A 14,740-nucleotide genomic window follows, 5' to 3' on the forward strand; every position below is an offset into this window, starting at 1 on the left:
CAGCTGAGATCACCTGTTTTTTGGCATGTGCTCTTATCTTTTACAATTTCTTTCATTTCTATTACAATTTCATTTATTTCTATTACAATTTATTCAAAATACACTAACACACTGAACCAAAAACACCAATACAATAACCAAAAACACACCTACAGCCTGCCAAAAACACACCTACAGCCTGCCAGAAAAAACGGTAAGAAGAAGAGTTACTTTACTTATGGAACTGTACGATGGATATGAGTCTCGCTAGACGTTCTTTCCTTTGTATAGTTAAACTATTTCTTTATCTCAATAACATTTGAGAATTTTTTTTTTTAAATAAAAATGTAATTTTATTCATACTAAACTATTTTTAAAAATACAGAAGTAAATTTTTGGATTAACCCGCATGCATATATGTATTATAAGAAAGAAAAAAGTAGCCAAAAGCCCAGAAAATGATAGAAAATGAGTTAAATTGGCGAAATTTTCGTAAACTTCTCGAACTATCCATCCCCAGAGTAATGTGCTTTCAATGTAAACAAGCTTTAGTTAGCCCACTCGTACCAATTGTCGTCTTATCCTAGTGGTGTAAGAACGGTTGTTGCGGATAATTGCGGGTTTAAGGAAGCAGATGATTTTCCCAGCACTTGCCAATACTCCGCCAATGGCATTTCCCATGTTTCGCCACTGAAAAGCGGCGCCCAAACCAAAATTCCATAAAAGTTTAACATTGTCTGATCATAAAAATTTACAAAGGTGAAGACTTAGAAAATAATTCTGATAAAAATTTTATTTAGAATTAATCACGTCCGCTTCACAAAAAATATAACTATACTGCGTTTTTTTTTCAACGGTTTACTTCTACTGATAATCCTAAGGACCATGGCTAATGCGCCTCGTGATGCACAGTAGGACCGCTTCCCAAGTAATCGCTCATCCTAGAGCTAAGATTAATCAGTTTTAATTGCGCTAGTTGACGACTACATATATTCAGCGCACTCGGTAAAAGGTTTGTGATGCAGTCTTCTAAGTCATCTCTGACGATAAATACATATAATGCTTTCGAAAAAAAAAACGTATAGTTTTATATAAACTAAACGTAGCGATTATTGTACGTATTCAGAACTTGTACAAAACCAAGCACCCTTTATCAGATAATTTTTACGAGAGTGTATGTGAGTCTCTGACATACTGCGCGCATATCCCTTCGCTTCAATGTATGTATGTATGTATGTATATTGATGTGAATGACTCTCCAACTTGTTGGATTCTGTGGTCTTAATCCACCACAAATCTATTGAACGGCGTTTTGTTAAACGGCTCTCTACTATGTATGTACATAGTACATCCGACTGTCACTTGGCTTCCTCTCTGCAAATTTTTACATTCTACTTCAATGGCTGTGCGCCTAGCCCATATACAATCACAAGCGCACCTACACAAATACATACATACATATACATATACAAATTTATGCAAATAAACATACATATTTATGCTACACACAGATATCACAGCCCGACCCAAGCCGCCTGCAGTCGTTCGACGTCCAGTGTCGCTGACAGTTCAGCTTTGGAAACATTTTTGAAATTCAAATTCCCATTGAGTGTATTTGAGAGTGTATTCTTAGAGTGTAATTGATGTTGTTTTTGTTATCTGTTAACAACGGTATTAGCAGCGAAGGACGTGTTGTTAATTAATTGTTCAACGGTATTGTTCTCGCGGCTTTTGTTGCTTAATTATCGAAACTTTGCGAAAGCTCTACGCGTCACTTTTGGATTATACTGTCAAGCTACGCTGTACGCAATTTGCATTTAACATAGATACAACATACTAGATACACAGATACGCTAGTCAAAGTGGCGCGCTTGTTAGTACACGTTGCGCGTATGTAAATGATAAGCAAAAGTGAATATTAAGCCGGAACCCGAAAGAAAAAAGAAAGCGAAAAAAAAACGTTTTGCATACTTCAAGGCGTCTGTGCAAACTGGTGTACGCCGAAAGTGTTTTTGAACAGCGTTATCAGGCACTTTGTTGACCCCGTTGAAGCGCGTTTTAAAAGCTCTGAAAGTACGCGCCTAATATGTGTTAAGTGCGAAAAAATTGTGCCGCTTGTTTCTAATTGGCGGCTATGTAGTGAATTTGTTAAATTTGCAACATCGTTGTTTTTTTTTTGGCAAATGTGTTCAACAACTCGCTGTCATCGTGGGTGTCATTGCTGTTGGCAATTTTTCGCTTTTTGTTTGTGTTTTCTTTTTTTTTTTTGCGATTGGCTTTGTTCTGTGCCGCAATTTTTGGTCACTTGAAGTTGGCGACGCAGAGCCATTAAATTAATTCAATGCTAAATACGTTTAATTAACCCAAAAATGTAAGCAACACGTGAGTGGGTTAATGAGGGCAACAGAACGCGGCGGCGCCTTAAATTCATACGAATGCTTGCTTGGCCTACCCACAAAATACAATTTTATTTTTTATTTATTATCTTGTGTTTTAATTTGGCATGCCCTCAATTTGTAATCCGCATACATATTTCTGGTAAGCGATACTCCCTTTTCATCTACAATATTATTGTTCGCCTTTCTAATCACTTTCAATTCATTCATTTTCATTTTTAAGTACCTTCTTCGATGGTTGCTCCAAAGAAATTCATAAAAGATTGGACCGATTTCAAGAATTTTTAACTTTCGTATTATCGTTATAATGTATGGCGACGGGAAAATGTTTAAATTTTACTTAAGTATTTTGGCAGGGCAATGCCTGGCGACTCGGCCGGTATCAACATCTTAATTCTGTTAAACCGCGAAATATAAATTTATTTGGGACTTTTCAAAATTTTTCATGATTTACTTTTCATTAACATTTTAGATTTTTTTACGAACTTTTGTGTCCAAAACTATAATTACATCTCAGCTTTGCTATTTATGAACGTCTTAAAAAAAATTGTTCTGCAAAATTTGCGTTATTTTCCGCTCAAAAACAGGTCTGGAAATTTTCCCTCTTTTTGTTTTTCACTTCAACGAAAAAGAAAGCAAAAACTAGTTTACATTTCCTGGTCAAACCCGAGCCTTTGCCAAATTGTTTTGGTTTTGATTATAAAATACAAACTTATTTGTTGTTGTTATTGTAACAGCATACAAATTCTCCACAAAGAGTTTTTGGAGTGACAGTCTTTAGCCAAATATAAATCTGTGTCGTTCCGGTTGCGTAGACCCAATTGCCGGATCGTGGTAATGTGCATACTCGGAGCGATTTATGATGCTGAGCTAAATCGTTACCGGTGCTAGGTACTTCGCCCTTGTAGGAACAAGAGAAGTTGTAAACCGTTCCCTCTTCCGCCGTTGAGTTAGTGTTGTGCATTCGTCTTTGGAATGAACTTTCATGAAAATTTTTACCTCCACAAACAGTTAATGGAGCCTCCTTTTTTAGTAAAAAATAACCTATTTACAGTAACTTGCATAATTGATCACATGTTGATTTTTTGCAATATTTGCCATTTTTTCGTAATAAATTGCATTTGAAATTTTTTTTTTATCTTACAAAAGCCATAAAAGTTGCAATTTGAAATTTTGTACACAGTGTTGGTTAATTCAACAAATTTTAATGTAAATTTCCAACTTTTAAACCATAATGTTTTGAGCGAAAGTTTGAAGTAGCATAGGATTAGATTTTAAAAGATTAAATTATTTTCCTTCGTACATATAAAGACATACATTCATACATACATACATATGTACATAAATATTTGTACATATTCGCCTTTTCTTTATAATAATTTGTATGTCCTTGCGCGTTCGCACACTCTGGCCTGCCGTGGCGTATACGCAATTAGAAATTGCTGCTTTGAAGGTACCAAACCACACACCTACGCTTTCTATCCTAATTTTATTTTCACCTTATTTTTTATTTTTATTTTTGTTTGCCTAATGTTAGTTAAGAATACACAAAAATACAAACAAAACTTCCCGCCAGCTTAGAAATATGTATTCATTTCGGTATACATTTACTCACAAATCTAAATATCAATGTATGTATGTATGTGTATAGAAGAACTCGAAACACAAAAAATATGTAGCGGCTCCGGTGTGAAACTATATGAACGCCCCCGCCAATTTTAATTTCATTTTTGTAGCACTTCTGCCTTTTCCACAACTTGTAAGCAATTAGAGACCTTGGGGACCTGCTGTTGGCCGTTTTTGTTTCCCTTATAATTTGTGTAAGCCCAATTTTCCATAAAGAAATAAAAGTATTCTGAAATTAAATTTTTTCCTTAAGTGGCAAAATGTTTAGCAAATTCTTTATTTCACCCAATGCTAAAAAAAAACTACGTGCATTCTTAGCGAAGGTACGTATTCAGAAAGTTAAAAAAAATTTGAATTTCACCAGAGCGTACGTATGGTATGGCATTTACTCCATCTAGCTAGAAATATGCAGTGCTATACATACATACATACATGCTGCGAGAAACTAAGACATTGCATTTTTTCTACTAAAAAAAAAATCTGAGTACTTACTGTTTATTTCGATTTATTTCGCTTTGCTTATGCGCTTTGTCAATACTGCAGCTGCAACTATGCAACCTTATCTTCGCTGTTTTGTCTATCTTTAACTAATTTAACGCCTTTTCAACGGAGCTTATCTGTCCTCAATCTTTACGCTTGGTGCATTCTTATTGGTTATTTGTCACCTCATTTGATGCTTAAAAGCGCGTCTTTGTTTACTGAAACGTGTCTGAAAAATGCAAAAGGATTATGCGAAGCTTTCTTTATGCATACACACCCTTATGTACATACATACATACATACAAAGGTATGTACAGATTATGTCTTCGCACGTCTTGACTTCGGTCGCCTTCTGTGACTGGCCGCACATCCTTGTATGTATGTATGTATATAAAAATGTAGTAACCAGTACAAGTGCACAAACAGAAGATTAAGAAATGCGTTGTTTTCATTTTTATGAAAGCGTCCTTGCTGCATAGTGTTGGAAAGCGATCAAAAATAGGACACAAATTCAATTTCATGTGGATAGTTTGTAATTGACTAAAATTCATGTCTAGTTTTTAGGTTGCCAAAATATTATGTCCAGTTTTTTTAATTACCATAAAGTTTTTCAATCACCAAGAAACTGATGTCTCATTTTGGAATAACCGAAATTTTATGGCCATTTTAAAAAATATATATTCTTTCTTCAAATTACTAAATTGTATGTATTATTTTTGAATGACGAGAAAACTTTGTAACATCTTTAAATTACCAAAATATTAAGGCCAGTTTTTCAAGTACATACCATAAATTATACAAAAAAATGATGTCCTGTTTTTATTGATCAAAATTTATGCCCAGTTTTTAGATTACGAAAATTTAAAATCCAATTTTTAAGCGAAAATGTATGTCCAAGCATTCAATTCAAGTTTTGACGTAGATAGTTAATCAATGAATTTATTTGCATTTTTAAATTACCCAAATTTTATATCCAACTTTTTACTGATCAAAATTTATGTCCGCTTTTTTAATGGCTAAAGATGTATGTTCAAATTGCTTAAGCCTAACAATGTAAATAAGTCCACTTTTAAAATTACCAAAAATGTATGTCCAGTTTTAAGGTCGCCAAAAATGTATGTATGTATGTATTTCAATCGCCAAGAATTTGTATCAAGTTTTTACTTTCAAGCAATCAAGGTTTTGGCGAACATTTGGTGTGCATGCATAGTAGTGGTGCTCAAATTTACACAATTTTCATGGTTACGTTACACTGTGCGCTGTAGCCGGCAGGTGTAGTTGCGCGCAGTTTTCACATCGCGGCGCTTTTGAATTCGAAAAAAAGGATTTACTTGCATATTTTTATTCTTTACGCTTTGAAATATGTATGTAGTATGTGCATCCATATGAATGTACATTAGGGTGCCTCACCAAAAAAATTTGGGCTTTTTTCACCGGAATCATCAAATTTATTATATCTTAAGACTTACGCACAAATATTGGAGAAAACATTAAGATTTACGCGAGCTGAACCAATTTAAAAATATCTCAAAAAATCTACTTTAATACAATTTAAAAAAAAAAAATTATGCAAACCTTTTAAGCTTAAAGTCTTCTATCAGCTGAGAGGGTTTTTTTGAAAAAATATTGCTAAAAACTAATTTTATGTATACACTGAGGGTAAAAAATATTAAAATCAAATAGAAACGTAATTGATCTTACTATAAACGTCAACGAAAGTACTGTATATTGGTAAATATTCAATTCAACTAAGCGCATATTTAAATGACTGCATTCGTTCTGAAAAAGCGTCCGCGAAGTAAATAATCAAGATAAAACCCAAAAAAAAAAAATTTAATTTGCATGTTGCCCGCAGCAATGGAACTCGAACCCAGGCCCCCTCTGGATATCAACAAATTGTGGCAAGCATCTTTGCGCACTCAGCTACCGTCAGACATATAAATGTGCTTTCAAATTATGAGTTTCCATCAACACCACAACACGCGATTTGTACGGATAAACATGTCCCAGCCGGAAGAGAAATGTAAATATGTAAATTTTGCCGACAGTGCAGTCTAGTACAATTTTCCGTATCCAGAAACGACTAAAAAACGACTACAATTTTCATTCATTTTCTTATCGGGAAATTGTTCGAAAAAAGATGATGTTATTTGAAAACAATATATGTATTGTATTTGCACAAGCTAAACATTTGAAAGCATGCGTGCGTAGTCGGCAGTGGCTGAGCGTGCAGAGAAGTGTGCCGCTATTTGTTAGCTTCCAGAAGGTGCCGAGTTCGAATTCCGTGAGGCGCTTCCTTAATTTCATTTTTTTTTAACCATGAAAAAGTATCTGTGAAGTGCAGAAGGAAAGCATATTAAACGAAAGATTCAAGCAAGAAAGATCAAATTTTAGAAAAAACCGCCAAAAAAATATCCGTTTCACAAACAATTTTCGTAACTTGTCTATACGTACGTTTCTGCCGCATACTTTGAGGCCAGTATGCAGCTCTCAAGAAAAGCAAAAACTCCATATCAAATGACGTACAAGAAATGTCTAAGAAATTTTCTTGTGTCAAATTTCCTTAAGGCAATACGTAGTTCTTAAGAAATTTGTTACACTTTCTACTACGGTTTTCTAAAGTTTTTTATGAAAAAAGAAAACAAGGCAGCCCATGTTTGCAACAGAAATATATGCCCGTTCCATTATTTCTTGAGGGTAGAGTGAGGCAACAGGATGTGAAGTATCAGATGTCAAAATTCCTTGGACACACACACACGAAATAATAACAATTTTTTTCTTGACCGTTTTCTTAAGAGTTCCATACTCGTCAAAGTAACCGAAAATGAAATCGGTAAAGGGAAAAAAATCCGCACTTCATCTACTTTTTTTCCTTTTTCGGATCGATTATCGGATTTTTCGAATACGTGTGTGCTAAATTTTGGTACGAAAATACTATTATTAAATACGAACATTTTGAAACGATAATCAAATATAAAATACTCATTTTTACTATGCATTATTTCCCTCAGTGTAAAAACTCGATTTTTGTAGGTATTTTCAAACCTGTACAGCTCACATACATAAATGTTAATATTTTTCCGAAGTATTTTGGCAGAAGTTTTGAAAATATAATAAATTTTATAATTCCGATGGAAGAACAGCGCCGATTATTTTTTGAATGCAGAATGATGCACCCTCATGTATGTACATACATACATGCATGCAAACATAAGTGTGTTCAGTTTTACTTGTTCCTTTAGTTTCATGTTTTGCATATTTTTTTACTTACATTTTTTTCGGCCGCACTGCTGGTAGAAATATATATGTAAGTATATAGATATATGTGAGCATCCGTGTCCTGCAGGCAGGTCCTGGAAATGCTCTGCTGCAAATCCGGAGCTGGTGCTATTTTTGGTTGCTTTGAACTGTTTAATGTTGTTTATTATCTATCTGCTTCTCGTCATAATGTGGAAGTGTTTGTACTGTGTGTGTGTGTGCGTGCGTGTGTCAATTTGAGTGCGCGCGTGCGTTAATAATGCCAACAACAGCAATGCCAACTACGCCGCAAATGAGCTATTTACAAGCTCTACAACTATAAAACAAGCAAGCAACAGCATAATTCCTTTAATTGCAACAAAAACAATAACAGCAACAACAGCCAATGTAACAGTGGCTGTGTTCCAAGTTGCATTAATGCAAACTGAACTACATATAACTGATGGAAAAGTCCATCAGTGCGTAATCACTTACAAATGCCGAATTGGAACTTAGTTACTTTAGAAATGAAAGAGGCTGATACTTTGCATTAATGCAACTTGGATCTCAGCCAGTAGCAGCGTTAATAATAACTATTTAAAATAAAGCAAACTAAACATAAGCGGTATTCAGGCGTTAATGCGAAATGCAATTGCACGGATGCAATGTTGTGAAATTGCAAACATTTAGCAACAACAACACAGCCGGAAATCTCGCAGCAGTCAATTAATTGCCTTTGCTTATAATTACTATAAAGTGAAATGCAATAAACTGATGCCATATTTTCGTTTGTGTGGTTGTTGAGAAAAACTTTGCAATTTCACATTTTGCATCGCTGCAATTACGCCTGAATATCCCTATAAAGAAGAAATTTGTAGTTCCGTGTGTATTAACAACAGACTTTCACAGCTAAATAATAGAATTAAGTGCAAAAAACAACAACACTAAAGAACCAACACTAACATATGTAGGCTGTCAATCTCTGAAGCGTTTGCAACAGATTTAATTAAGAAGCCACTCAAGTAGACGCGTGTGCATGCTCGCAAATAAGCAAACATGAAAACTAACATACATAAATACATACATTCAACGCGCATCTCGCCTACTTATTTGCGTACGCGGGCGTGCTTTAAGCGCACAAGTGCGTTGCAACATTTCTTCGAATTGTCGTGCTTTCACAACAGCCACCAAACACCCACGCTGGTGCCGGCGTCGTTGTCGTCGTTGTCGTCGTTGCCGTCGTCGTTCGTTAGCATTACCATAGCCACGCATAGCGCACTAGGCTGGCTGGCCGTTGCAAATGCACGTAGCAGCTGCAGCTTATCTTCTATGCATTCGCTACTGCTGTACACTTCGCTCTTTGGCTGCAGGCATTCGTGTGTAAACGCTTAATTGCTTCTGGCACGCCCGCCCGCCCGGCTGGTGGTTTCTGCCTGCCCTCTGTGCCACACACTGCTGCTTGCTGCTGTTCGTGCGGCATCGTAGCTATTTACTTTACGCTCGAACGCTTCTGCTCGTGCGAATTAGTGTTTCGCGCCGTCGCTATTCATTGTAGCCACTTTCGCCTTCCATCATTATCAGCAGCATTCTTACGGAAATGGCTTCTCAAGTATCTACAGCCAGTTTGCTTGTTGGTAAGCTTACACTCAGCACAAAAACAAAAAAATTCTTTATTATTTTTTTATTTTACTTTTATTTCTCATTGTGATTGTGTCAATAATATGTAGCATCTTTTAGTACTCGCTCAGGCTTACTTTTACGAGTATTCAGAATTAAATATTCGATATAACGACGTTGGATCTCACCCCGAAAGGTTCATGTCTCCGCAACTGCGTGCGTTTGATTTGCCCCTGCTTTCGCTCCGACGAGTTGCAGCATAGGCTCTGGTGCTGTTAGCCCAGTAAGATGCTTATGCCACTGCCTCTAGGGCCGTCTCAGAGTTGAGTATGGCTTATCGTCCCCCCGTCTTCCTATTCAGCGGGGTGATTTTTAAGAAATTGAGAAATAACTTTACATCCTGCGCCGCAATACTCTCATCCGACCTCTCGCCCACAGAGAAAGTGGCTAGACGCTTCATTAGGTGGTCCTCCGATAAGACATCCTCAGGAGGTACGCAGGTAATATAGGCAAAGGTTTTGGAAATATCATTGCTCTGTGCATCTTAAAATGGGTTGAGCTCACCTCACCTATCACACCAAAAAGCCGATTTCTTGTCTCTCATGGCGTCATGATCGTTTGACGCTGAGTACAACCTCTGGGTGTTTGACACATTTAAGGGGTACCTTGCATGCCGCCGTGATGCCTATGCAGGGCAACTGCTTTGATGTGCAGGGTTCATCGTCCTGAACACCAGGATTTGAAATTGTAACTCTGCTTCACTTAGTAGGCTCTGGATCTCTACTTCTCCGCATTATTGGCTTTCTCTAATCAAAGGACATATTCTACATGTCCAGCAGATCACTGGTCGGCGAGCGCAGATTCCATTAACCCAACCAGTTGAATCCTCAGTAAAGCGTTGAGTCCCTGCTCTTAATCTTTCTCCTGGTCTGGGAATCTTGCTCTAACACAGATATGGTTTTCTTTTTTTCGAATTTTTTTCTTTCCTCCTTAGCAATGGAGTATAGCATTTCTTTTGAACATACTGTTACAGTTTTACGACCATACATAATCCTGACTCTTGCATCTCCGTTTGCGCACTCTGGCCAACGTGTGTGGCAGATACGGTAACCAACCCGGGCGGAGCCCTGAATCATGGCCGAAAGAGAGGAAGCTCGGAAGCGCGGGAGGTCTCACTAAAGTCAGCGTCTCTTTACCATAGATGCGGCTGCAAATGGGCATATATCTTGGAGCCAACGGCTGCCTATATATAGAGAAACCCCACCAATCAATTGAGCGCTGGTCTTGGGATTCGACATGTAAAAACACTGTGAAGCAAATGTGATTAGACTTGAAGAGCCTCGGATGAATACCCGTCACCGCTGACGAGCCTCGCAAACTGAAATAGTACTGCGATTAACGGATGTGCATTTGAAATGTCCAGATTCTCAAAAAGTCAGGTGCCTCTATCCAACTACTAAAATAACACAGGAAATGCGGCGGATTGGCGGCGGATTTGCGGAGATTAGAACACCTTATCTCCAGATTACCTACCATCAGTGAACGAATTGTCACGATCCGCTTGAGGGCTTAATTCCACATCAGTTTACTCTTGTAGGCGTTTCTATAAGCACCTGGAGAGCCTAAAAGCACTGTCTCTGCCACGATTTTAAAATCGTGCTAGGAGACTTTAACGCCAAGGTGGGCTAAGAAGTGGTGTATGAGCACAAGACGAAGTCCGTCTAGGCAATCCTCAAAGAGTTACCCGCATAGAGGCGTAAGTTGCTGCTGGAAATTATTATTTTTACGATTTATGGGGAGCTATACGGATAATAGGAGGAAGAAGTTTTACATCAGTCGCACGTGGAATTCACACACATCTCTTTTTTTACAGAGCTGAGTTTCAGGTGCTACAAACGAAAATTTTCCCTAATAAATTTGCCATTCAATTGCAGCGCAGTTCGTCCGCTGGTCCAGCAAATACTCCATACATTATGTCACTGGCAGGGCCTCATTCGTAAAGTTCTCCCGCCTCAAGTGTCGCCCATTCGTCTCTTGCTCATAACTACAAGCAACTCGTAAATTCCAACATGATTGCGGCAATTAAATGCCAAAGTGCATTCTTAATTGATATACACAAATTGATTGCGTTTTGATGTGTCTAAGGATTTATTGCCGCCGCTGCTACGGTGGTGGCCAATGCAAGGAGATGCAATCGAGAGTCACTCCAAACAAAATTATTAACGTAGCAGAGGTTTACAGCGCTGCTACTGCTGTGACGGTAAGCATTTGGAAGCATTCTTTGGCTTATTTGCAGTTTGATGCAGTGCAATGGAAATGATGGGCAAATTATCGTCGTCGGGTAAACGGCAGAATGTATGCGCATGAAAAATTTAATAATGACTAAGGAAAAGGAAATGTATGATACTGTAAAGTGTTGCCGTTCCAGGAATAGCTTCGACGACCATTCTTAAGCTCCGAATTACCTAGACCCATATATCAGTGCGTACACTTAAGCGATTTCTCATGCATACACAATATTCAGTATGTTAAAGTGGTTTAAATTCATGTATGTATGTACATGCAAATATGTGAACATAACTTACATTTTATTGAATTCCTGCTTATTTGCTGTAAATATTTGCAAGCATACCAATTGAAATATTGACTCAATTCAGCTGTTGAGGTTAAAAATATATGTATAAGTTGTACATATTCATATAGTATAAATAACATTTATAATCTGTATGCTTGCTTGGTATTTCAAATCAAATTCAAATCACAAAGCTTTTCAACTCAACCAAGTTAAGTTAAAATATAATTTCTATGTATGTTTATAAATATATATGCTAAGCGTATGTATATGCTGGTATTTACTTTTGCACTGGCCAGTGCAAAAATAGTGATGAAAAGCAAAAACGGCTTGTAAAGTAAAAATTTTTGGTTTAGGTGGAAAAGATTGAAGTGCACAAAGCTTATGGAAAAAATGGAATTGGTTTTTTAAAATGGCAGCAAACATAAAAGTTAAATAATTTCGAGCGGCTCTTATTTAAAATCAATGCGACTTTTTAGACGCACAAAGCTTGCACTTACTCTACTAAAATTGTATAAGCTTGTCAACTGCATACCCAAAAAAATGTCTAAAAATTCTGGTTATAAAGCTCCAAATTTAGATAAAAAAATTTTGGAATTTTCCTAAATTCTGTATAAAGTTTGAAAGTGTGATTTATATAGTCTTTGTTAAAGCATGCACCATATTTTTATATAAACATATCGAAACAATTTTAGCTTGAAATATTGTAAGTATTAAAAACTAAACACCATTCATCTATTTGTGACCGTCACTGTACACTTGTGCACTTGTCGGATAAGGTTAAATTGTTTACACAAAGAAAAAATTAACATGCTTTTTTTCAAACTGCGTATTTTTCGGGGTTTCCATTATTGCGATTTTAAAATTTTGAACAGAAAAAGTATTTTATAAAGCATTTTCACATTATCATAATTTACAGCTCATTCGTAATTCATAAACAAATCAAGTAATTTGACCACGTAAAATTTACCAATTAATTTGAAATTAAACCAGTTTCAAAAATTTGCGATCACAATTTTAAATTTTTTAATCATATTTTTTAGAAAAGTTTTGGGCATGCATTTTCATAGCCAATTCAATTTGAATATAATAAGGTGCAAATTCGAAGTTGTGCATTTTCTCGATATAAAAATACGAATATTTTAGAACATTAGTATTTTGTGTGGATGAAAATGCGAAACATCTCCAACTAAAAAAAAATCACAAAAATCAACGCGAATTTTTATGGACTTCAAACGTTCACTTTTTGTACTGAAATTGAATGAGATATAAAACTTCATGCCCTGGCGCTTGGAGAATTCGTCGAATCATGTCATATGCACAGCATAGTATATACTACTTTCGACAAATCATCCATCTTAGGCTAAATAACATATAAGCATACATACATACATACATATGTATGTCTGGAGAATTTTAATGAAGAAATTTTAGTCTACACTTTAGCCTTGCTATCCATTATTTCAGCCAATGGCGCCTGCTGTCTTCGGTTTCATTTTAAAGAACTCCTTGCGAAAATGATTTATGCTGCCGCAAATTACCCGTGAAGATGACTGACATATTTTTTCACATAAAATGTGCAAATCATTTTATTTAATTTTGTTTTGACCGAGTTTGCAAATTGTTGCTTATATTCGTTATTAATTGCAAGACAGATATGATTCTATGTTCGCCGGTCCGACATGGCGTATGCGTAACTTCGTTAGTCTGCGCTTAATTAACTTTGACTGGCAACAAGCGCCATTTACAAGCCCATATGTATGTATGTATATTTAATAGCATATAATAAATAAAAAGTTATATTTTTCAGCTTTACAGTATGGATTAATGCAATATTTCGTATTAAAGGGAATCAGTGTTCTCGATAAAAATTTAAAAAATCAACGCGATTTGCTGCGTTTTCAATTTCTATAAAGTTTGAAATTTGTCTTCTAAAATTTAATAAGCTATAAAATTGCAACCTTAACGCTTTTATAAAATTTCTAAATAAAAAGTTAGATTTTGGTAAAATTTGTTGATTTTTTTAAACTTTTGTACAAAATTTGTAATGTGGATTTATATGTTGATTGTTGTAAATGGGCTAGACTTTTATAAAAAATATATTAAATATCGAATAAACAAAAGAAATATGTATAGCCAAAACGGGTCGAAATAAAAAGATTATTTATTTCTTCCACCACTGTACGTAAAAGAGCGAAAAATCTTGACATTTTTAATAGGAAGGCTATAACATACCATACTGAACTAGCAATGTGGAACTCAAAAATGTAAGATTCATGTTTTTTGAATAAAAGCTCGCCTAGGATAGGTTAGGTTAGGTTATGGTAGCAGACCCACGAAGGGAACTCACTTAGACATTTAATTGTCCATTGTGATACCATATTACACAAACTCTTAGAATGGTAAAACTAACTGGGTGCTCACAACAATGTTCCGCAGACAGCTGATGTCCACTCCAGAGAGATCCTCGGGAGTGTTGAAGATATGCGCACCGAGATGCTAAAACCTTAATCTAGCGAATGCCGAATGCCGGACAGTTGAGGAGGAAGTGCTGAGATGATTCCACCTCGTCTTCCAGACAGCTGCAGAAGTAGGGATCCGTGACGATCCTGAGTCGCACCTCGTGGGTTCCTATAGGACAATGTCCGGTCAGTACACCTGTAAGAATCGAGAGATGGCGCTTAGCCAGCTGCAGTAGCTGCCTTGACCGCCCACGGTTCGCATCCGGTCAGAAGGACCTTGCACCTTTGCAATTCGGGGTTTTTTCCAGCGCCCGCTATGCCGACAGTAAATGGCCGAAAATTTTCTGCATAATTATGTACACTGTCGAAAC

At 36.4% G+C, this 14,740-nt stretch overlaps 1 protein-coding gene across 11 annotated transcripts in view; it reads left to right on the forward strand.

The window, feature by feature from the left end:
- The window catches only part of Pka-R2 (cAMP-dependent protein kinase type II regulatory subunit), a 204,867-nt gene that overhangs the window by 161,663 nt on the left and 28,464 nt on the right, over positions 1-14,740 (forward strand). The window contains exons 1-2 of one of the 11 annotated variants that reach the window (XM_017611346.1): positions 1,530-1,692; positions 8,597-9,352. The exons of the other annotated variants lie outside the window; for them this stretch is intronic. Of the exons in view, the coding sequence (XP_017466835.1) occupies positions 9,316-9,352 (37 nt within the window). The 5' untranslated portion in view covers positions 1,530-1,692; positions 8,597-9,315. Of the gene's footprint in view, positions 1-1,529; positions 1,693-8,596; positions 9,353-14,740 lie in introns of those variants that run through there. 11 annotated transcript variants of the gene reach the window in all.

The sequence above is a fragment of the Rhagoletis zephyria genome, unplaced genomic scaffold, assembly GCF_001687245.7.
Source record: "Rhagoletis zephyria isolate East Lansing unplaced genomic scaffold, Rhagoletis_zephyria_1.1 Rzeph_scaffold_00013, whole genome shotgun sequence".
In the NCBI taxonomy this organism is placed as follows: domain Eukaryota; kingdom Metazoa; phylum Arthropoda; class Insecta; order Diptera; family Tephritidae; genus Rhagoletis; species Rhagoletis zephyria.